The sequence below is a fragment of the Coturnix japonica genome, chromosome 21, assembly GCF_054131305.1.
Source record: "Coturnix japonica strain WE chromosome 21, WE-NBRP24, whole genome shotgun sequence".
NCBI lineage: Eukaryota > Metazoa > Chordata > Aves > Galliformes > Phasianidae > Coturnix > Coturnix japonica.
The window spans coordinates 11202785-11225799 of NC_140683.1; the positions used below are offsets into that span (position 1 = coordinate 11202785).

At 56.4% G+C, this 23015-nt stretch overlaps 2 protein-coding genes across 4 annotated transcripts; both read left to right on the forward strand.

The window, feature by feature from the left end:
- The first annotated feature begins 5225 nt into the window (after positions 1-5225).
- Positions 5226-6375, forward strand: LOC107321579 (olfactory receptor 10A7-like). Its single transcript, XM_032448109.2, has one exon. The coding sequence runs from the start codon at positions 5226-5228 to the stop codon at positions 6309-6311; it is 1086 nt and encodes a 361-aa protein (XP_032304000.2). The 3' UTR covers positions 6312-6375.
- A 2929-nt stretch (positions 6376-9304) lies between these two features.
- On the forward strand, positions 9305-22710 carry NPDC1 (neural proliferation, differentiation and control 1). Of its 3 annotated transcripts, XM_032448110.2 has the most exons (9): positions 9305-9438; positions 16147-16290; positions 19242-19349; positions 19624-19800; positions 19892-19958; positions 20345-20429; positions 20553-20632; positions 20822-20918; positions 21467-22710. In XM_032448110.2, the coding sequence occupies exons 1-9, from the start codon at positions 9357-9359 to the stop codon at positions 21542-21544; spliced, it is 918 nt and encodes a 305-aa protein (XP_032304001.1). In that variant the 5' UTR covers positions 9305-9356; the 3' UTR covers positions 21545-22710. The 3 variants fall into 3 exon arrangements, with proteins under 3 accessions (XP_032304001.1, XP_085377754.1, XP_085377755.1); XM_085521628.1 differs by having other exon boundaries at positions 20345-20632; XM_085521629.1 differs by lacking the exons at positions 9305-9438; positions 16147-16290 and adding an exon at positions 17254-17511.
- Positions 22711-23015: the final 305 nt, after the last annotated feature.

The window sequence follows — 23015 nt, forward strand, 5'->3', positions numbered from 1 at the left end:
CTCAATCTGGACAGGAACAGCTCAGAACCTGCTGTGCTCCCGAGAATGCTGGGCCCGCACGTGGCTTTGCCTCGAGGCTCGTTGCCTCTGTCTCTGTGCCATACGTGGTGTTTAATCCTCCCGACTTTTTTATTTTATTTTATTTTATTTTATTTTATTTTATTTTATTTTATTTTATTTTATTTTATTTTATTTTATTTTATTTCCCATTCAAAAATAAAAAGATCAGAAGTTTCCAACCAGGCCAAGATCTCTGTGAAGAGCAGCTCATTCACTGTTGCAATAAGGGCTGCACACCCTCTACTGACAAGGGAGAAATTGCACAACTGGTCAGTGAAATCCAGCCCGTTACACACCCTGGGTTTGGTACAGGGAAAGCCTTTCCCAGCTCTCATTGCTTGAACATCTCTGGCTTACAATCTTCAGATGCTATTGCTATGGTACACTTACACTGCTACTTTTCAGTTCCATGGCTACATTACACTTCCATGGCTACATTACGCTTCCATAGCTACATGTCTTTTACCATTGTAACATTGTTTTTGGGTGAGTTCTGGACTTCCTGTGGCGATAGGAAGACAATATTTCCACTCATTCTGTCTCTCCTTTACCCAAGTTCCTCTGCCAGTTTTACCTAGGTCAGAACGCCCCAGTATCAGCTTCACTCTGTTCAGGAGTTTTCTTTGTAGAAGGTTCCTTATCCTTTGCTATACACAAAAAAATACTGGAAACTTCCACTGCAAAAACACAATCTGCCTCTCACAATACGATGTATTGGAGCATCTCTGGCACTAAGCACAGTGCTGGCTGTAATGAGAACAACCTTTTGCTTCCAGCCCTATGAACCAAGCCCTGACAGAGGCTCATAACCCAGAGGCTCTTAGCCATTCCACACCCTAAAACCTCTGCAGCTTGTCTCATGGGTGCATATCCAACCACACGGAGCATCCACATGTTAGAACCTCATGGATGCCCTATTTTGTGTGCTGGGCATCACTGTCTGTGGCTGGTGGGATGGTCGTTGCAGCAGGAGTCAGATCTCATCCATCCATCTCGGATCACATGGGATGAGACCATGGGCTTCCCCAGGCGCTGCTGAACATGGGACCTGGCTTATGCCAGCCCAGCTGAGCCATCCCTCAGCCCATCTGTCTTGGGATCTGCTCCCTGTGGGGACCTGTGCCAGTGGGCAATGACTGCAGCAGAGGCACAATCCACCTGAACTTTCCTGGGTCAGGAGTGAGTTACTCTTAAATTGCCAATTACTGTCTATTGACACCTCTGCGCTGGGCCTGAGCCCCACATAGGAATAAACAGTTTTCTTCCCAAGTTTGTTCAGGGGCAAATATAGCTCCTGTCTCCAGGCACTGCAGTGGCACAACAAGCCCTTTTCAGAAGTTGAGGCTGCAGAAGTTAAGAAACTTTTAATGATGCCAACTGAGAACTGACTGTTGCTGGGGCAGCAAGGTGCCCTTTGGGCCGTTACTTCATGAGACACTGGCACTGGGGACACAACAGGCTTTGGGCATTCCTGCTTCCTCCAGAGGTTCTGTTGAAGTCATGTGGTTATTTTCAACCTGGATCACAACAGGGTGTGGTTTAATGCTTTGGCTCTATGACCGGCTGACCCAACACAGCCAATGGGACATGTCTAGTGACCTGAAGGTGTGAAACAACATGGCTGGGGACTTCCCAGGCTGTCAGCGCCAGCATCTCCCAACACACATGAAGATGTGCCAGTCCTACAGTGCCCACTATTGGTGACAATGTGCCCCATGGGGACAGCAAAGCTCTGGGATGTGCTGGCAGACTGCTGCCATTCAGAGAGGCTTTGGTGGCCCACAGAAACAGGGAAGTACAAACCCCTGATGTTCAGCCAAAGCTGTTGCAAAATCTTGCCCCTGGGAAGGTTAACCCCATGCCACAGAGGGCAACAAGGCAACCAGTGCAACCTGGTCTGAGTCAATGAAGAGTGGCTACAGCTCAAGGAGCACTTGTGGAAGTGCCCCTGGAAAGAAGGGCCCACTCTGGGGCTCCACAGTGCAGGAAAGGCCACTGCTAATGCAGCAAGTATAGCGAGGAGGGAGGGAGAAAGGGGTATTAAACTGATCAGGGCCTGCAGCACAGCGTGTCTGATGGGAGGCTGAGAGCTGGGCTGGGTTGGCCTTCAGAAGAGATGTCTGACTGCTATCTCCAACATGTCCTTCAAAGGGAGAACATGGAGAAGGTGCTTTGCCTGGGGTACAGCATGGCAAGGCAAAGGGCAACAGACACAAGCTGTAACATGGAAAATCTCTGTTGGACAAAAGTAAATGGTTTTTCGTAATGAAGATGGTCCCACACTGGATCAGGTCTTCAAAAGTGCATTAGGATATATATATATCCCTATACTTGAAGATGCAAGAGAAGCAGAGAAGCAGTGCACCTTGACTTGCTGGAACTCCATAAGTCACTCTTCTATCCAGACCAGTTGCCTAGAAGAAACCAGGGTTATCAAAGAAAGCTATTCTTGATCACAAAAATGAGGAAAACAAGCTGGGAAAGGAGAGTGCAGGCAGAAAAGCCTAACTCCAACATATTTCCAGACTCAGGCTGTTTCTCATGGGTTTCTCAGTCAATAGGGCTGCAGAGCGTGCAGCACTACCCAAGTTCTACAGTGGGATCAGTGCTGTGTGTGTTCAGCTGACAAGATGCTCAGGAAGCTTCAGACCAGCCCAAGTCCCAGCCTCTGGAGGGCTGAGGCCCCTTCGCAGGGGTGCTGACACAGCATCCTCAGGACTCTGTTGCCTTTGCTCTCTGTGTGCTCCCACAGCATCCCAATCCACTCCACCTAAGTGGCTGTGCCTGAGCAATTACACGCTCTGCTGTAACAGGGGATCTTTTCCCACATGCCTTTGAGGGTTATATCAAATTCACCCAGACTGCTGGTGCTGCCAGATACACCTGGTGTGAAGAGAGGAAGCATCAGCTCCAGGTAAGCCTTGTGGGCACTGGGTCATCCCTGGATGTGTTTGAGTACCATCTAGATGTGGTGCTCAGGGACATGATTTAGGGCTGTTAGAGTTAGGATAGTATGGTTAGGTTGCAGTTGGACTTGATCTTTAAGGTCTTTTCCAACCTGAGCAATTCTATGATTCTATGATCCTATGATCAGGTGTCCCCAGCCAACAAGCAATGCAAGTGCTTGAGGATGGGACATCTATAGGGTCAAGGAGGGAAGGAATTCACACCACACATGGTCCTGCAAGGCCAGAACTGTCAGATATGTATATTTGCAGTGCTACTTGGAAGCCTGTTGAATACTCACAGCCCTGGGGCACATCTCAAAGTTCACCCATCTGCAGCTCGCCTGTTTGTAGCACCAGAGGAGCCCTGCCCTTTCTGCAAACACTGCTGTGTGCAGGCACAAACGTTGCTTGCTTGTGGGCTGCAGCATTTGCCATCTGCTCCCAGCCTTGCCGTGATGTGGCTCTGCAAACCTAGTGAGACCACAGTGTGGGCATGTGCTCTGTGAAGCAGAGTGCTGATCTGCTGCTCCACACTCTATCTTGAGCTCACCTGTCTCGTGTTAGGTTGGGTAGCAAATCAAAAGCAATTTAATTAGCAGAAAGGCAAACAGACATTTCCAATGACTGCAGATTTAATTGCAAACCTGTATAGTTATTGGAAAATGAAATGAAGGTGCCACTTGTATGCCATTTGCTCACAGCACCATGCTCTGGCGTAGGGCTCTGCTCCCCATGCAGGAGCCCCATGGGCTCTGCTTCTCTAGAATGACTATGTAATGCCATGCCCCCTCCATTGACTCTCCCTTTGCCAGGCTCAGTGCCACAGCAAAGCAGCTCCCTCCTGCTCCAGCGGGCTCCTCACTCCCTGTGCACCACCCAGCAGGTCTCACTAATGTACTTTGGTATCGGTATTTTCTCACATAGATTACAAACCATTCCTGCTGTTGCCAAGGGCAGTTTGGCTTCTCTTCCACACTCATGATTTGTCATTACCCAAGACTGGCTGAACTGCTGGGTATCTGGCTGAGGTCCCTGTGGGCACACTTCTGGTCTCCCTGCTCCTGTGCACTGCCAGTTCCCATTAGCATCCATCTCTTAAGACTTCACACAGTTTTCATTATCTCCCTGTATTCCTTCATCTATCAGTGGAGATTTTTCTTAGGGCTTTTTCTTTTATTTCCTTGCAGGCGTTCCACTTGTTCCAAACATTGTCCTTGGTGCATGTATGCTGCTTGCTTGCTTGAATCACAGAATGGTTGAAATTGGAAGGAACTTCTGAAGATCATCTTGACCAACAGTTCTGCTCTGCCAGCCTCTCCCCCAGCTCAGGAGGGAGTTTTAGGCAGGTTTTACCTTTGGCTTCACAGAGCGTCCATTTTCTATGTTTGCGTGCTTGGATTCCCAAATCTGTCCAGCTTCTGCTCTTATTGATCTTCCCATTTACACAGAATGACACTGACTCATGCTTACTCCAGCTGAAGTTATTTTCTACAAATAGCTTTTCTATAAGCAGCCTGTTTTTCAGGAACAAGAACAAAAACCCCATCAGCTCCCTTCGTGCTGTGACCTGGTAAAAACGTGTGAGATGACACATCCAATGGTATTTGAGATGCCTCTTATACACCAGGCAGTGATTTATAGCCTCCCCCCTCCAAAGAGTTACTCTTCTGGCAGAGTTTCGCTCCCAAGGCTTTGTCCTTGCTGCGTTCTGGCTGAGAGCTCTGGGCAGATCTTTCTTCCCCTCCTTCCCAAGATGATTTTGGATCCAGGAAGTCTTTTGGACCGTGTCTTTCAGTGTGTTGTGCTGTGTTCCCCTTCCCCATCTCCCTTTCTTGCACTCTCCTAGAATTAGATGATCTTTGAGATTCCTTCCAACTCCAGCCATTCTACGATTCTCTGATTCTCCACAGTCTGCTCTGGTTACAGCAGCTATTTCTCTGACCTCCAGGAATATCTGCTGTTCTCAGACACTTCATGTAGTTTTAGTTCCTCCATGCTGGCTTTGCCTGAAGCCACAACCATTAGTGTTATTTCCTACAGGCCATCTGCTCTTCCTAAGCCAGAGATGAGCCTTTTGTTTAGCTGTGCTGCTTTCCCAGCTACCATTATCTCTACATCTCAGAGCCCTTTGAGCCAGTTGTGAGATGTAAGAACTACCAGAGACCGTGGCACAGCTTCAGTCCACGACACAGAAGAACAGAGGGCTGGAGATGTCCCATGGCAGGACTAAGTTTTCACCTCCTTTTGCTTGCCCTGTATCTCTTCTTGCTCTCCCCACAGATGAACTTCGAGTCCCTGCAGAGGAGAAATCTCAGCAGCCCCACCTCATTTCTTCTCTCGGGGTTTTCTACTGCCTACAAAACACAGGTATCCCTCTGCATGGGCTTCTCTCTCATTTACCTGGTGACTGTGTTGGGGAACCTACTCGTAGTGACCCTGGTCTGGCTGAATACTCACCTGCAGTCCCCCATGTACTACTTCCTGGGCCACCTCTCCTTCCTGGACATCTGCTACTCCTCTGTCACGCTCCCTAAGATCCTCAGAGATTCCTTCTCAGCACAGAAGACCATTTCCTTGGCAGGCTGCATCACACAGATCTACTTCTTCCTTTGCTTTGGGGGCTCTGAATGTGTGCTCCTGGCTGCCATGGCCTATGATCGGTACCTGGCCATCTGCTGCCCCCTCCACTACACAGCACTCATGAGCAAGAAGATCTGCTGCTACCTGGTGGCTGTCTCATGGCTGAGTGGCTCCTTCTCGTCTCTGATCCAGGCCCTCCTCGCAGCCCACTTACATTTCTGTGGGCCCATTGTGATCAACCACTTGTTCTGCGAGATCCCCTTCTTGCTGGAAGTGTCCTGCAGCCATAACATTCTTCTCAACAAGGCTGTCTCATATGCTTTGGCTGCGACTATTGCCATGGGCTCTTTCCTCCTTACTCTTGCATCCTATGTTCACATCCTCCAGGTTGTGCTGCGGAAGGGAGCAGGGAGGCAGAAGGCCTTTGCCACCTGCACTTCCCACCTGATTGTGGTGACTCTGTTCTTTGGCACTGGGGCTGTTACATACCTGATGCCTCGATCCAGCAGCACCAAGATGAACAAGATCCTCGCCCTGCTGTACGCCATTGTAACCCCCATGCTGAACCCCATCATTTACAGCTTAAGAAACAATGAGTTCCAGGGGGCCATCAGGAAAGCCCTATGCAGGGGCTTTCCTAAGGTCCCCCAAAGGCAGAGCAACCTCTGCCCTCACCATGCGGCAGGTGATGTGATGGGGGAGCTGGGACCCTCAGACCAGTGACAGGCAGAAGGGTGAACTCTGGGGATGTGAGTAGAGCAGGAGTAGATCCATAAAACTGCTATGCCTTGGCCACAGGTTTCCCAATAAATAATTCTGGGACCTGTTTTCCTTAGAAATAGGTATTGTTCAGGTAAAGAAGTTGTACTGAGTGCCCACGAGATGCCTGTGTTGTGACAGTGCCCTTGGTGAGACCTGTTTTTTTAATCATTTATCTGCACTGGGGCTTTTTCAGGCTTTCTGGAAAGAGCTTTTATTCCTAAGCAAAGCTCTTTCTGAGGTGAAATAATGCAAAGTGCAGTAGTAATGCTGTGCTGTGAGCATCTCCTGCTAAGTGCTGGATAATCTTGTCTGGGCTGGACTTGCAGAGCCGGATGTCTTTCACTTAATGCAATAAAATATGGATAAGTAGGAAAACCATTGTCATGGGATTGATCTTTGCAGTTTCAGGAATCAAAGCCAACCCTGGGAGCAGACATCTGCTTCTGCATGCAGAATGGTGGTGACGAGGCAGGAGTGTAGGTGGCACCTGAGCATGCCCAGGGAGAGCAGATTATTCTGGCTCATGCGATGTTTTCAGAAAGAGCACATGGGGCTTTTGGCATCATACAGAGCTGGAAAGACATTGTTTGGTGGTTGCAGATAAAGGGAAGTGAAAAGACCCTGCAACTGTATCTCAGTGTGTATGAGAAGATAGGCCTATATGCGCAGTGATCCTTCTTGGACCTCAGCTGAATGCTGAGCTGTGCTGTCTTTGTAACCAAGGCTCCGAGAGGCTCCAATTCTGCAGAAACTGTAGGAACTGGTTCTCTGTGATTGGAGGCAGCCCCTCCTCTGCTGGAAAGAAGTGCTTCCCAGTAGGAACTCAGCACGATTTATCCAGTTGAAGTGAAGCTGTGGCACACACTCCCATTGCATGTCAGAAAGACAGAGCCAATTCGGGAACCCAGTTTGTAAGACAGCTACAGAATTGGCTGCTCCTTTGGCAATATGACAGGAATGGACAAAATGAGCTTAACATAAAGAAAGCAGACACCAGAGATAAAAGAAAGGTTTCCCTTTTGCAAGATTTACCTGCTTTCTCTATAACCACGGTCCCAAATGTTGGGTGTGTGCACCCAGTGAGTGTGCAAGACTTTACACTGGGGGTGGAAAGAAGATATTTTTTGTACCACCAGTAAATAAAATATTTTAATCCTGTTTTAAAGCATCATCTTCATCTAATCCTTTTCAAATTGCTGCTTTTAATGTGTTTTATAGTATGCAGTAGCAGGACATGTGTGTAATTTATTGCCCTGGTTTCAGGTAGGATGGAATTGCTTTCTTCAGTGTTTGGTATGACGTGATTTATCCTGCCAGGATTTATCCTCTGACACCACAATGGTCCATTTGGTGCCCAACACGGGGCATGAAGGGTTGAGATAACAGCAGATCTGACCAGAGTGTGTTAGCACAGGGTGCTGTGGCAGTTCGATAATTGCTGGTCACTATGTGAGGACCTGTTTCAGTTCCATTAGATCTTCCGTTCCTCATAAAACATAGGTGACCTGGGGGAGGCCATTGCTTCTTGATCTGGTAATGTGCTGATGGTGTGCATGGAGCAGAGCAGCCAAGAACCTGCCTCCAACTTGGAACAGTGATCAACCAGGAGTAGGAAAATACAGTGGAGATGGGAACAGCAGCTGTGTGGCTGGAGACTTCAGGAGATGAGAGCGGGAGCTGCTGTGCTCTCCGCACAGGCAAGACTTGTCCCACAGCTGCTTCTGCTGCGGGTACAGCCTTGAAGTACAGCCTGGGGGAGCTACAGCAAGGAACTGAGCAAGAAAACCTTCTGGTGTGGTAGGGAAGGTTTTCTACTTCCAGCTGTAGGTGGAGCCAGAGATTTGACGCATCCATTGGGTGTTTGTAAAGCACCTTCAAGAGCGCAGCATGAGCAACCATTTAGGATTATTGTTTCTGCACCACTACCAGGCTGTGCCAGGGACTGCAGAAGTGTTGGTAAATGTCGGAAAAGAGACAGAAACACCTTTGGATTTGATCTATATCAGTGCAGGATACGGGCCGAACCAGCCTGTAAACTGTTGTCAAGAACAAAAAACAATAGTCTGGGGCTGCTGCCACAGGTGCCATATCTTGTGGTCTGGTTGCATCCCTGCCTGCTCGCTCCCAGCGCAGCTTGGAAAGCAATGGAGCGGGACCTGCCAGGACCTGTGGACACTCTAACAGGGCTCCCACAGTGAGTCCATCAGCTGGGGCTGAGCCCAGCCACACGGCAGGAGCACGCAGCCCTCCTCCAAGGGTAAGGGCTGAAAACACAGCAAATGCCAGCCAGCAGGATCTCAGCAGTGTGGCTGTCAAGTGCCGCTCTTCTCACTGGTGCCAAGGCCTTGGGTCTGTGCCCAGCACCCGGGGAGGCAGATTGTGTGCCTGGGTTCTGCAAACCTGTGTGCCTTGGCATCCTCTACCAGCATGGGGAAATCCTTGTGTAGCAGGGACAGGGCATGGCCCAAAGGCCTAAGCACAAGCATGAGGTGGTGCTTGACGGGACCTGCATGCAGCTGAAGCTGAAGACAGGCAGAGCTCGCAGCCATGTAGCACAGCTCCCAGCAGGCACGGTGGCAGAGCAGCTGCCCAGAGGAGCTGCAGGGTCTCCGAGGAGAAGGTACCCCGCACTGACCGTCCTGCCGGGTCAGGGGTTGGACAGACGGACCCAGAGGTTCCTCCCAGCCGCAGCCTCGCTCCGCTTTTCCATGGTTCTTCCCTCAGCTCCGCAGCATCATCTCCGCTCCGCGCCGCTCTCAGAGGCGAACACCGCATTTCTGGTTCCGAGAAGTGACGTTATCTGCCCGCCGGCGCACGCAGAGACGCCCGCACGCAGAGCGGCGGCGGCGCAAAGGCGAACTGCGCTCAGGTGCAGCAGCGGCCCCGCGGGTCCGGCCCCGCCGCGAGCACCGCCCCGACAGGGGGCGGCCACTGCGCCCCGCCCCGCCGAGCCCGGTGCCGCCGCCCGCAGCCCCGCGGCCCCGCGCCCGTCCGCGCCGCTGGAGGATGGTGTTGGCCGCCCGTCGCGGAGCGCTGCTGCTGCTGCTCGCCGCCCTCGGGACCTGCCGCCCGCGCGCCGCCCGCACCGGTGAGTGCGCGCCGCGCTCTCGGCCTCCGCCCCGCCCCGGGGACCCGCGGCTCAGCCCCGGGACCCGGCGCCCCTCGAGGCCGGAAGGCGGCGGCTCCGCGGCACCGTCGGGCCGTGCCGGGCTCAGGGCCGGGCCGTGCGGCGGGGAGGGGCTGCCCCGGGCCGGGGACGTGGGGCTCCCGGGGGGTGGAGCCGAGGGAGCGGCTCCGCTTCGGTGAGGGGTTCCCCGGCTGGGGGGGTCCTGAGTGCGGCACGTCGCGATGGGCCGAGACCGGGATGGGACGCGTCCCTCGGTGCGGTGCCCCCCGCGCCGCCGCCCCCTGCCCCGCAGCGCGCGTCCTTCGGGGTCCGGGGCGCCCCGCACCGCGTCCCGGGAGGGGGGTGCCGGGCTGCCCGGGAGCGATCGCGGCGGGGCTGTGCGCTACGCTCCGGTGGCTGCGCTGCGAGAACAAACAAATGGAGCTGCTCTGCTGCCCGGGGGATGCGTCAGCCCGGGCAGGGCGCTGCCACCCCCCCGCTGCTGTGCGCTGTGCTGGCGGGGCACCCGTTGGGTGATGTGTTAGCAGGAGCTGCTCCTGATTTCCTTTTCCTTTCTTCTTCTCTTCCCAGCAGCTCTGTGCATGGCCTGCTTTCTCTTTTCTTCAGGGGATTTCGCTTTGTTTTGAAGGCCCGGTTGCAAGTGCGCAGCTCCACAGGGCTTGGTGCGTGCCCAGGGCTGTGTGCAGGGCCGTGATCCCGTGTCCATCTGCTGGGTGCTGCTGCAGAGGTGGTGTCCCTGCGTGGTTCTTGGCAGCGCTTTCTGCCTCACTGGCTGCTCAGAGCCGGGGCTGCCCTCTGCTCCCAGCATTGTTTGCAGGCGGGCATTGTTCACCCGGCCTGCCCGGCGCTGTGCTGGCTGCACACAGGTTTGGCCGTCTCCCCAGGGGGCTGTGGGCAGGTTTCCGTGTGGTCACATGCAGTAGGGGCGCAGCCCCATGTCACCCCGCAGGGGCACAGCAGCCAGCAGAGCCACCCAGGGACTGTGACGCACACTGCAGATGTGCTGGGCAGCCACCAGCCCTTCAGCCTCGCCTCCGCTAGCTCTGAATTTAAGGCCACCTCAGAGCTGGGGTTGTTCACCTGGGACTGTGGGCTCAGGGCAGCTCTTCAACCCGAGGAACCATTCCTGTGCTGTGCTGAGGGGTCCTCAGGCTGCCCTGGGCTGCGGGACCTGGGTTTCTCCATGGCTGCACGGCAGCTTTGCAGCACAGCTCAGGCAGAGGCTCTGCTTGCTGTTGGCTTTCCCCCAGGCAGAGGCTGGCAACATGCTGCAGCCTGGAGGTGCAGACTGCAGCAGCATCTTGAGGCCGGGAGCTTGGCTTTGCGGAGCACACAGCGACCCATGGGCTGTATCTCCAGGAGCCTTCTGGGGCTGCCCTGCCCTGTCCCTCTGCACAGCTGCTGTCCAGTGGGGCACTGCTGCACAGCCAGGAAGGGAAGCACTGGTTCTCCTTTCCAGGAGTCTCAGCAGTCCACTGGGACGCAGACAGCACATGGCACGGGGATGTCTTTGCCTTGTTCTGGGACAGAGGAGGGTGACAGCTGGCGGCGATGCAGCCAGTGCTGGAGGTTTGGTGCTCCCCACGTGTCTGCCCAATGTGCACGGATCCCAGCAGCACTTGTGTTTGCCTCTTCTGGTTTCCTGGCTGGATTTCCCAGAGCATCAGTGAGAGTCAAGACTCTCACCACTTCTTGAGAAATTTGGTCACCAAATTTGATCTGTTCTTATAATCAAAATATTTCCCACCTGGGATGGCAGCAGATCGTGGTCTCAGAGCCCCATGCCACGCAGGTCGTGGCGTTGCTGTGTCAGTCTGCAGTGAACAGAGGCTTCTGAGCTTCTCTGCTTTTTCTCGAGACGCAGAGCATCATCTGAGTCATCGTGGTCACGATGGTCAATATCCCTCTCCATGCCTGTGTGACAGATGGATGTCACCCAAACCTACGCTGCAGAGGGGGCTACTGACTGTCCCTGCTGGCCAGGGCTACTGTGCTGAGTGATGCCTCCCAGGGCTACAGCTGTCCCTTCCCCACAGGGTCCCCCCACAGCTGCTCTGCCACAGGAGGTTCTGGTGCTGCTGCAGCCCCTGTAGAGCTGCCCCCCCCAGCACACCCAGATGAGTTTGAGGCATTTGCCTGAAACAGTCCTTCTGGGCCATCGCAGTATTAAGGGATGTAATCGGCTTAATACCAGCTCCGTGGCTGGGGATGGGGGTGTCACGGGGTGGGGGCTGACCAGGACAGATGGTTCACAGGGTTGGGGCTGATGGTGATGGGAGGGGTGGCCCTTCCCGTGGGCACAGGGGTAGCCATTGCTCCTGTCCTGTACATTAACCCCAGCCTGGACCATGCATGTGGTGCTATGTTCCCCACTCTGGGCCTGGGTTCTGCTCCTGCAGCACAGGGCTGCCCCGGGCTCCCACCCAATGGTGCACCCACCGGGTGTTTTAGTGGGGCTCTGCTTCCCACCTGCCCAGCTCCGGGGCCTCATCTCCTCTTCCAGCCTGTGCTCTGCTTGTTTTATCTACAGCAGCTGTTGTGAGGGTAATAAGAGCACTGAATGAAGGCAGCAGGCCTATGATTAGCCGTTTCATGAACTAAGGATAATTGCAAGGGGAAGAAAGTGGCCGTTAAGTGCCTGGAGCTGGGCAGAAGCCCCTGGGAGGGTGAGGTGGCATTGCCTGTGCTGCAGCAGGTTGGGGCTCGGGCAGCCCCAGATCGAAGCATTTTGTTCCCCCTACTCTGAGCGCTTCACATGGGCTGCTGGAGCACACTGTACCAAGTCCTGTTTCCATACGGGCAATTTCCATTTCCTCTCATTGTGTGTTTTGAATTCAAGGAAGAAAACGCAGGCAGAGCAGGCAGCCTCCAATCCATCCTCCCGCCGGCAGAGCGCCGCAATCACGGCTGTTCGGTTTTGTGCCCGGCTCCGTGCTGCCCCGGGCAGCTCCTTTCTGGGCTCTCCCCCTGCGGACAGAGCCAGGCGCGGCTCCTGCCCTCGGTTCCCTGGGGGAGGAGGCAGAGGTGGCACAGCGTGGGGGCAGAGTCCGGCTCCGTGCGGGGTGACGGTGCCGCTGCTGAGGATGCTGTGAGGCTGCCGGGGATTATCTCCGAGCCGCCCGCTAAGCTGGCAGAGAGAGACCCCGATAATCTGCCGGTAATGTGACCCGGCGCTGGGCTGCGGCGCGCTGCCGGCAGCGCTAATTCTTGGCTTCCTGGCTGGAAACGAGAAGCTTTGCTCGAACCAGCTGCTTCTCGAGGGGGATAAAAAAACAGAAGACGTTTCTGGGCAGTTGCTCGGCTGCTCCACCTGCAGCCCTTCCCTGGGGGCCCCAGACGTGGCCGTGCTGCACCGTGCACCCACTGAGAGCTGCAAGGGGTATGAGCCCTCTGTGCCCGGAGCTGCGGGCTCCCCATGTCCCTGGGCACGCAGTGCCTGGGGGCACTGCATAGTCGGGCAGTGTGGGCAGGATGAGCAGAACCACCACAGCCCACGCTGCTGTGCTGCCTCTGAGCTGCCGAAGGGCGTTTTGTCAGCGAAATCGTGCCCGATCCATTTTCACTAAAGGCTTCCACATGTCTCCTGGAGGTGTGGGCTGCCAGCGAGGAGTGGGAAGGCTGTGGCTGTGGGAGCATCTGGCCCTGGCAGGCACATTTCTGCTGCTCCAGGGACATGGGTCTCTGCTATGAGCTGTTCCTGCCTGCTGCAGCCAGAAGGACGGTGTGTGTTAGGCTGCAAGGACAGCAAGGTGCTTTGTGGTCCCTGTGGGGGCACTTCATCTCTCCCCCAGCTCAATCCACATCCCATAGTGCCCTGTCAGCCTGCCCAGGGAGAGGCCTACGCACTGCTTGGTTTGCACCAAGGAAACTGCATGCAGCATCTGTTTCTCCTCCTCTTTCTTTTCTTCCTTTTCTCTTTTCTCTCTTATCTCTTTTCTTTCTTTTCATTCATTCTTTTTTATATTTCTTCCTGATTATGTGAAGCTAATGACTCGTGGCTGGAGGCTGGTCCTGCTGCTGCAAAGCTGACACCAAAACCTCCCTCTGAAGCTGACCAAGAGCTGGTCCCAAGAGAAGCACAGTGTGATCATGGTGGCCACCAACCCACCTGCAGGGCCCTGTCCCTGTTCCCTGCTGCCCCCCAGCTCCCTTATGGTTCTGAGCCTGCCAGCAGCGTTGCCTGCACTTGCAGCACTCGGGAGCCATTTCCATCTGTCCCACTGCCATCTCCCATTCCTGCAGCGCCCATTAATCCTGCTCCTGTTTCCTTAATGTGCCCAGCAAATTGCCAAAGCGGTGTGTGGTAATTTTTCTAGGGGTTCTAGGAGCAATTAAATGAAATCCTGCTCCTACAGCTTGCATGGGGCAGGGACTTTCCAGGAGAGATTTCTTCTGCCATGAGGCCCCTGTGTGTTCTTCGTAACAGTGAGGCAGGTGGTGGTGACCTCATCCCCTGTGTGTGTCCCCGGTCTGGTGCCACCCTGGGGGGGCAGTCCGAGCTTTGGTCTTTGTCTCTGAACCTGGCTCAGATCCTGCCATGGCTGTGGCACAGGGTGTGTTGGGGACAGCCTGTGCCACAATCCTGTGCCCACCTGGCTGGCGAGCACAGCACCCAAACAAGGTGAACACTGCAAGGCACGGGCTGGAGAAGGTTCTGGTGTTGTTTAACCAAACCTGCCAAACCGGGAGGTGGGCGAAGCTGCAGGGTGATTTATTTGTAGCCTTCAGCGTGGCACGGCTGCCCAGGAACGCTGATGCAGGCTGCGTGGGAAGCTGGTGGGGGGATGGCAGCAGTGCGGGGTGCAGTCTGCGTAGCCGTGGCCATGTGCTCAGCTCCCAGGAGCAGCAGTGCAATGTGGCTGGAGCAGGTTTTGCTGCCTGCTTCTAAGTGCAAGAGCGAGGGGCAGGGGCCAAAATGTCAGTTCTTTGTGCCTGTCCCAATATCCAGTCACTGGGGAAAGCACTTGTGGAGCACTGGAGGCAGGAGGGGTCTCCATGCTGCATTTCAGTGGCAGGATCACAGCACTGCTGTATTGCTGGGTGCCCCACTGGGTGCACTGCTGCCCTGCTGAGTGCCCTGCTGGGTGCATTGCTGCACTGCTAGGAGCACTGCTACGCTCCCGAGTGCCCCACTGGGTGCCTGTGTGCTTGTGCCACTGGCACTGGCAACAGGTTTGGGGCCCTGTTAGCCCGGAAGCTGGGTGTTACCTGTCTGCAGTGCTCGTATCAACCTCCTGCACTGATTAATTTCCATCTTACATTAACTTTTACCTTTTCACCTACTGCATTTATGCTCTAGGGGAGTTTCCTGTGTTCCCAGCGGGCGTGTGGCCCTGGTGCCTGCTATCCCCACGTGGGACCCAGGTCACCCATTTTGGGGTGTGTGTGTGCACCTTGCAGCTCACTGAGCAGCTCCTGTGCTCAGAGCTGGATCCACTCCTGCATGCCCTTGGCTTGGGCTCACCCTACTGTTTGTTTTTCCATGCTGACTGCAACGTGTTCAGCTCTCTCAGCCCTCCTGCTGGGGCCTGGCCTTGGGGCACTGAGCTGGGAGGTCCCCACCAGAACCTGGTGCCAGACTGCCTTGGCTCACTTTGCCACTCACTGCCTACCTGCAGGAGGTCTGGTGGATCATCCCATTCCCAGCTGGGTGCTGGGTCCCGTGGCCTGGCTGCTGGGACACAAGGCGGGGCTTTGGAGGACTCTGAAGGACCCAGAGCCATCATGGTGAAGCGGGGAGCCCCAGCAACGCACCCCGTGGTGATATCTGCTCGCTAAACACCGATTGATTAAACATCGGGAGCTTAATTAGATCAGTGCCCGTCTGTCTCGCTCCTAATCCCAACCCGTGACAGCTGCACAAGCACAGCTCGTTCCTCAAACAGAGATAACGACCTATTATATATTGCAGGCTGCTTTATATAACTGGTTGCTGGGCACTGGCTGAGCACGCCAGGGCTGTGTGTCCATCGCTTCCTCCCATGGGTCCTTGGTTGTCCCCAGCCCTGCGGCTGCCATGGAACCTTCTCTGCTCTGAAGCTCATGTTTGAGGTTTTGGTGCAGTTTTAAACAAAATCAGCATGGCCTTGAGTGAGAGACCAGGGTGTGTGAGCAGCAAGCAGAGGAAGTCCAGGTCCTGTGCTTAACCCCCCAGTAATTTTCCCATTGTGCATTAATTCACCTTTCAAGTGCTCTGAACAGCTGAGCCCCACACTGACTCCAAACAGACAGCCTTGGGCTGGGTTCTGACATCCCAGCACCCTGACACCCCGACACCTTGTTGCTCTGACACTCTGACATCCCAACACCTTGACTCCCCAACACCCTGACACCTGAGTCTTGGTCCCACAAGTTTCCCTTCCCTGTTCTCAGAGGGGCAAGAACTGAAGTTGTTGCTGGTGGTGATGAGGAGCAGTGCTGAGGCTCAGGAACAGGCTTTTGCTTTTTTACTATTTTAGATGACAGCTCCTGCGTGAGCATCGGCTGCGTGTTGGTTTGGTTTTGGCTGCAGCCACTCGGTGTTGTGCAGATGCTGTGGGCAGGGGCTGAGCCCTCTGCATGGGATGGTGATGTGCAGGAGGCACCGAGGGGAGGTGGGGCCTGGGGTTTGGGTTCCCAGGCAGCGCCCATCCCCTCTGCTTTGCCTGACACCTCTCCTCCTGTCTGCAGCAGAGCCGTGTCCGCGGCGCCTGGACTGTGCCCTACAGCGACGGAAGTTCTGTCCAGTGGGATCCAGCAGCTGCGGGCCCTGCCTGCCCAACTTCCTGGAGGACAGCCATGGGCACTGCCTGCAGGAGAAGCGCTCCCCCAGCGGTATGTGCACCACCTGTACTTCAGCCCTGCACCCCATGGGAGGACAGTCCCCTGTCCCTGCCTGCGGCCCCAAGCTGGGAACACAGTGGCATCAGCTCTGACACAACCCTTCTCCCTCCCTCATACCCATCCCAGGGAACAAGGAGCCTGTGCTGGGTGTGACTTGGGGCCGGTCCTTCCCGCTGGATGGGCACCTCTAAATGGGAGGAGGGAAGCATGAAGCAAAGCAGCCCAGTGCTGTCAGTCAGAGGGGGATGATGGATGGGTGCTGGGGAAGGGTCTGTGCATGGTATTCATCAGCAAGCAGGGGTGGGCGTCCTGCTTGTGGGCTCTGCTGGAGGGGTTGAGTTTATTCTGTGAAGTCTTGGGAGCAAATTTTCCTCTTGGAAGTGCTTCACATGTGCCTGCATCTCCATAGCAACCCAGCTCTGTGTCAGTGTGGCAGGGAGATGTGGGGCTGCAAGCAGCATCCTCTGCTGGGGGTGCCCCCTCTGCTGTCCCTCCCATCCCCACAGCCACCATCATCCCAGCTGTGGCTTCAGGCAGCGTGCTGCTGGCTGGCTCCCCTTCAGCCCCTGTCTATGTAGGAGAAAACAGAGATTCCTGAATTCTATATTTTAACATGCTGGAGTCCAGTGGCGTTCTGAGGCTGCCCAGTGCCCTTTGCAGGGAGGCACTGACTTCCCTCTGGGTACTTTTGCATCCTATGTGCTGATCCTGTGTTTTGCTCAGGCAGTGCCTGGCTCGTGGCTGCCTCAATGCATCTGCAGGGTTCTGCAGGGGTGCAGGGGAGCTGCGATAGCTGCATGGTGGCGGGGGGGGTGGAGATGGGAAAGATGCAGTGCCAGCTTGGAAACAGTGGTTGCCATGTCCTCAAGGATGCCTAACTCTTTAAAGGGACTGCCCACACAGCCGTGCTGCCCACACAGCCCCTTTAAAGGGTCAGGAATTCTTCAGACGCTTGTGATTGCTGGTGACGCCGATCCCGGGATCCCAGCTGCTCACTGCGGTGCTGCTCCTGCAATTGGCTCCCGGCAGCAGCGTGGGCAGGAGCCAAGGGTTCCTCTAACCGGTGTGGGCAGCAGAGCCGTGTGCTGCTGGCTCAGCTCTGCAGGGTGAGAAGTGCTGCTTTGGGTCTGGAGCAGATGATGCGTGTGAGCCGCGTGTTCCTCCCGTTGGTGACAGCGTGCATGGGGGTCCTGGCGCAGCACCAGCACAGAGGTGAGATGGGCTGTGCGGGACCCACCCGCCTGCTGTGAGCTCACCTCAGGCTTCTGGTGGGGTCTGAGCCCCCCGTGCTGTGGGATGAGCAGGGCAGAAGTGGTGGCACGGAGGCGGGATGGTGTGAGCGAGGGGATTTGTAGCAGGGACGCACCTTCCCACAGCATTTGGTCATTCCAGCTGTCAGTGCAACCTGGGACAGCAGCCTGCACGTGTCCCTGCTCCTGCCTTCCTCAGGGCCCCCTGGTGGGACCCCATGTGCTGCGGGGTTGAGTCCAGGAGACTGTGGACAGGGAGTGCTGAGGCTGGGATCTGGTACCTGCCTTCAGAGGGCACCCACCCTGCTGTCCCACTGCCCCCCGCATGCCAGCCACCCCCTGTGCCCCTGCGCTGCCCTTCACCCTCACACATCCTGGTGCAGGGCTGCACTCCGTGTGCCAGTGTTTCACTGCTCCTTCCTCAGTGCCCCTGCCCTGCACTGCAGGCGGGAACGTGGTGGTCGCTGGGGGAAGTTATTTATCTGATTCTGCAGAGATTTTTAGCAGCTGAAAGGGAACATGGAATTATGAACTGGTTAATGCAGGTGAGTCACTTGTCTGGGTTCTGCTGAAAGCGAGCACATGGCTGTAATGTTCTAATGCTGCTTTAAAGGCTGGGAGAGCTCTGAGCGCTGCGTCCCTCACGCCCTGTTATCCGCCCTTTCTGTCTGCTCACTGCTGGGGTGGGTTTTTTGCATTTTTTAGATTTTTTTGGGCACATCGCATTAATGCTCCAGAAACATCAGCAATTACAGCAACATCTGCCTAAGGCACGGCTGTGACATGGGCCCTGCACCCCAACACCACAGGCACAGACACAGCCCAGTTCTCCCAGGGATTCAGGGTAGTGTTGGGGTTAATTTTGGTGTTAGACTTAGGGTTAGGGTTGCAGCAATGGCTCTTCATGCTCATTCTGGAGCCTTGTGTGCACACATTTCAAGCCAGGGGCTGAGATTCTCAGCCAAGCCTGTGATCCCAAAAGACAGCAGTCAGGGATGCACCAGGAGCAACTCCAGGAACCACAAGGGCTGTGCCTCCCTCTGCTGAACTAAGGTGGGATGGGTCGCATAGGTGCTGAGCTGTGACCTTGCTGTCCTGCTGCACTCCAGCCCGGCCCTGGGTTCCTGGTCCAGCCCACATGTCCCCGATTCAGGCTGATGCTCGGCTTAGGCAGACAGGCAGTGGCTGTGAGTCACAAGGACAGGCGGAGGCGGCCGAGGGGCTCTGTGCCCAGCTGGGAGGGATTGGTGTGTATTTCCAAACACTCCAGGTGATGACAAATTCCGAAGGAGCTGTAATTGTTATAACCTTGAATTTTCCTGGAACTGAGCTGCCTGCACCACATTGCCTTTGTATGTCTTGATTTACCCTCCAGGGCTTCCCACTGGGGACAGCCCTAATGCAGCAATTGAGAGGGAGCACGGAGGTCTTCTGACTTTGAAGTTGAGCTTAATCCTGTTAAAAGCCGCATATGTGAGCAGTGGGCGCTATGAGTGAGGCTCAGCGCCGCTCTGCTCTGCGGCCCCACGGGAGGGCACCCCTGGGCTGTGTCCACGCTGTGGGGCTGCAGGCTGAGCTCTAGAGCACCGCGCGAGTCCCTTCCCTGGGGGATGCTGGCTCTGGCCCCGGGCTGGGTTCTCCCCTGGCAGCCGGCCCATGTGCCCACCTCACGCCGTGTCTCTCTTGGTGCAGGGAGGACATCTGTTCCCAACGTAGAGGAAGAAATTGATTTTCTGGCTGAAGTGCTGGCCAGGCAAGATGCTACCCGTTCCCATGCCCTGCGAGATGGCAAGCCCAGAAGTAAGTGCTGCTTGTGCTCGGTGAAGTCCCACTCAGGCCTCTCGTGGGGATCTAATGGGGCAGGGAACTGCATCACAGCTTCTGTCAGCTCCTGAATGGGATGGGGCAGTGGTGGCAGTTGGGGGCTGCTCAGGGCCATGCAGCCCTGCCCTAGTGCTGAGGTGTCCCCTGCTTCCCCAGTTCCTGACCCGCGGTGGTTTGTGCCACACCAGCCCCTACTGTATGGTCACACATCGGGCACACTGCTCTGCTCACACCTGATTTTGTCCTGCAGCCACCCCAGCCCCCACCGGGAAACAGCGAGTGTCCAGCAGGCTGAGGCAGGAGCTTCTGCAGAGGGTCCCAGCTGGCAGCAAGGCAGCAGCCACCCTCCCCACCTCTACCACTGCCACTGCACCCAAGTACCCTGTGGAGGCAGCCCCCGTCCCTTCTAATGATGATGTGGTGCTCGGTAAGGCTGATGACACAGGTGGTGACTGGGCTGGCTCTGCAGTGCTGGGGTGTCACTGCACCCTGGGGCTCACCCCCAATTCCCTCTGCAGGGCTGATCGTGGTGTGCACACTGGCTGGGATCTCTGCTCTGATTGTGGCCGCAGTCTGCTGGTGCAGGTGAGCTGGGCCTACTGGTAACAGCAAATCCCTTGGTGTCCCTCGGTGTCCCTGTGCCCAGGGAGCTCTCCTCATACTCACCTCCAGGGCCTGGGGAGGGCTTGGAGGAAAGGCAAGAGCTGTCACTGATGATCCCAGTGCAGACACAATAGTGTCCATGTCCCCTGCAGTTGGGGCTTCAGGACAGTTGTGGGTCACCCCAGTGCCAGGCTCCTGGCATCACTGCAGCTCTGGGTGCCAACATCACACATTGGCGGCTCGTCTCCAGCTCCCTGTGTGCCACGGCCTGTGGGATGGAGGTGGCTGTGACTTTTCCTGGGCCATGGCACAGAACAGGGATCAAGGTGGAAAGGGCTCCTGCCAGCGCTGTCTTCTCTTCCTGTCAGGCTGCAGAAGGAGGTCAGGCTGGCACAGAAAGTGGACTACTCAGCACAGAGAGTGGTCAGCCCTCTGCCCTATGACAAGATCTCGGTAAGGAGCTGTTGCGGTGGGCTGGGAAACCAGTCCCGTCCCCCTCCCCTCCACGGGGCCCTGCTGGCTGGGCACTCTGCTCTATGCAGCGCTGCCCTCACGCTGCCGCTGCTCTCTCTGCAGCCTGGGGACAAGACGCTGGCTCAGAGCGCCCAGATGTACCACTACCAGCACCAAAAGCAGCAGATGCTTTCCATGGAGAAGTAAGTAGCCTCGCCTTTGACAGAGGTGCCAGGGCTGAATATCCCGAAAGCTCACGAGGACAGATCGCCGTCCTTCCAGAACCACCCCTCCCCCCCCCTCCCCCCGGGCATCATCATCTGGGTGGCTGTCCCGTGAACTGGGACCTCCTGGAGTTGACCTCCTCCATTCCCTCCATCCTCTCCCCACAGACATAAAGAAGAACCCAAGGTGCCAGACTCTGCCTCATCCGATGAGGAGAACGAGGACGGAGACTTCACAGTGTACGAGTGCCCCGGGCTGGCTCCGGTAAGGCGGCTTCGGGGGTGGGGGCGGGTCCCCGTGCCCACAACTGGCGAGAAGCCTTCACCAAACCTCGAGGCGGCCGAGCCCCTCTGCCTTCCCGCTGTGCCCCGAGCTGTGCCCCTCGATGGGTCCGGGTCGTGAGCGCGGGGCAGGTGTCTTGTCCCGTCCCGGTGGCCGCGTGTACGGAGGGTCGCGGCTCCTCGCTTCCCGGGGCCGGAGAGGCCACTTCTGGCCCTGCAGCTCGAAGGGACCCCCGGGCAGGGCAGCTCCTGACAGCCCTGGGTTACAAAGAGCACAAAGCGGTCTCAGAGGCGCCTTTCACATGGTAATGGTGCGGAGCCCGACCATCAGGGCTCAGATTAAGGGTCATCATTACGTCTTTACAGGCCCATTAAGGGGCAGTTGGCGCAGTCTGGGCGATGAACCCCACTGCTGCCGACGCGGCCTCTGTGTCCCCTTAGGGGCTCCGGGCCCAGAGCTGTGCACGGGGGGGTGACCTGCTCCTCCGCAAGCCCTGACCGGCCGCTTCTCCCCTCCATCTCGCTCTGCAGACTGGAGAAATGGAAGTGAGGAACCCGCTGTTCGACGACTCCTCCCTGCACCCCCCGAACCCCAAAGTGCACCCTTAACACTCCGCACTCGAGCTCTGCGGACCGCACGACCCGGGCAGGGCACGGCCCCCCACCCCGCCGGACTGCTCGACGCCTGCCCAATAAACACCCACTAACAGCCGTGGGACGGGGGCTGCTCTGCTTCAAGCGTCCTTGTCCTCTTTGCCGCTGTGATCGCGTCCCTGCCACCCGCCCACTGCTCAGGGGCACCCCGAGGTCTGAGGGGGCCTGGGATCCCCGCTGTGCTGAGCTTTGCAGAGGGCGGATGTTCGTGTCCTGGTGCTGCATCCTCAGCGCCCTGAGCTGCCCCATCCCAGGCCAGAGCTGAGTGCAGTCCCGGTGCCTCTGAGCTCCCGGGAAGGGGGATGCTGTAGGCCCGCTGCAGGCGGAGGTCATCCTCAAGGCCCTGGCAGCTCACCGGGATCTCACCCCAGGCCTCGTGCAGTCAGAAGGGTTTAAGCTTTTCAGTTTTAAACCAACGGGAGAGAAAGGAGAGAGGAGCACAGGAGCTGCAGGCCAGGGGCACTCGCTGTTCTGCAGTGCTGCTCTGCACCCTGAGCTCCACGGTGCCCGCGGGGTGAGCATGGCTGAGCCCAGTGCTGAGCAGGGGCAGCCAGACTGCACCCCCCGCACACCATCTCCCCTATCCCCTGCCCTTCTCTGTGCCCATGGCCCTGCCTGGCAGACCCATACCTTCCACAGCCTCCCTGTGGACCTGCCCCAAGCATCTCTCTGTGGCATGGGTCAGCCTCCTCCCATCCATCCTGGGCTCCTGCCCCCACCCGCACTCTGCCCATGTCTGTGTCCAGGTGGATCATGCAGGAGCCAGGGTTTGTGCCCTTGCCATCTGCTGCTGACAGATCCCTGAGCCCAAAGCCTGCACTGCATCGGCCACAACGCCCCTGGCACAGGGACTGAGATGAGTTTGGGGTTACTTTTCACAGATGTGGTTTCATGTCCAGACCTGGCACGGGCATTGCAGCTGCAGGTGTTCCTGCTGCATGCAGGAGGCCCATTGCAGGCGCAGCACAGCGGGGATGGCAGCGGTTAGCACTGCACAGATCCTTTCTCTTCGCCGTGCTGTTACACGTGGGTCACTGCCTCTCTCCCTGAGACCATTGTTATTGTATGGATTGTAGTTATTTTAAAAGGAGATTTTATTAAACAACCATGTTTGAGACCCATGTGAGTGTGTGCTGTGCCCTGCCGCAGCTTTGCTCTGTGGCAAAAGCTTTGCTGGGCCCTCGGGCTGGGGAAAGCTGGGGGTGTGAGGGGCCAGGACAGCTGCTGCTGCTCCCCTATTCCAAAACCTTACCCAAGAGAGAGTGAGGGTGACCTCCTGCTCCAGCTGCAGAGCTCTCAAAGTGTGCTTCTCCCAGACGTAATGAGAGACGGTTTCATTTCTTGCTTCTCAGATGAGGGTGCTTGCCAAAACAACCCCTGGGCTGGGGCAGGTTTCCCTGCAGAGGCACTGGATGGGAGCCCCCGG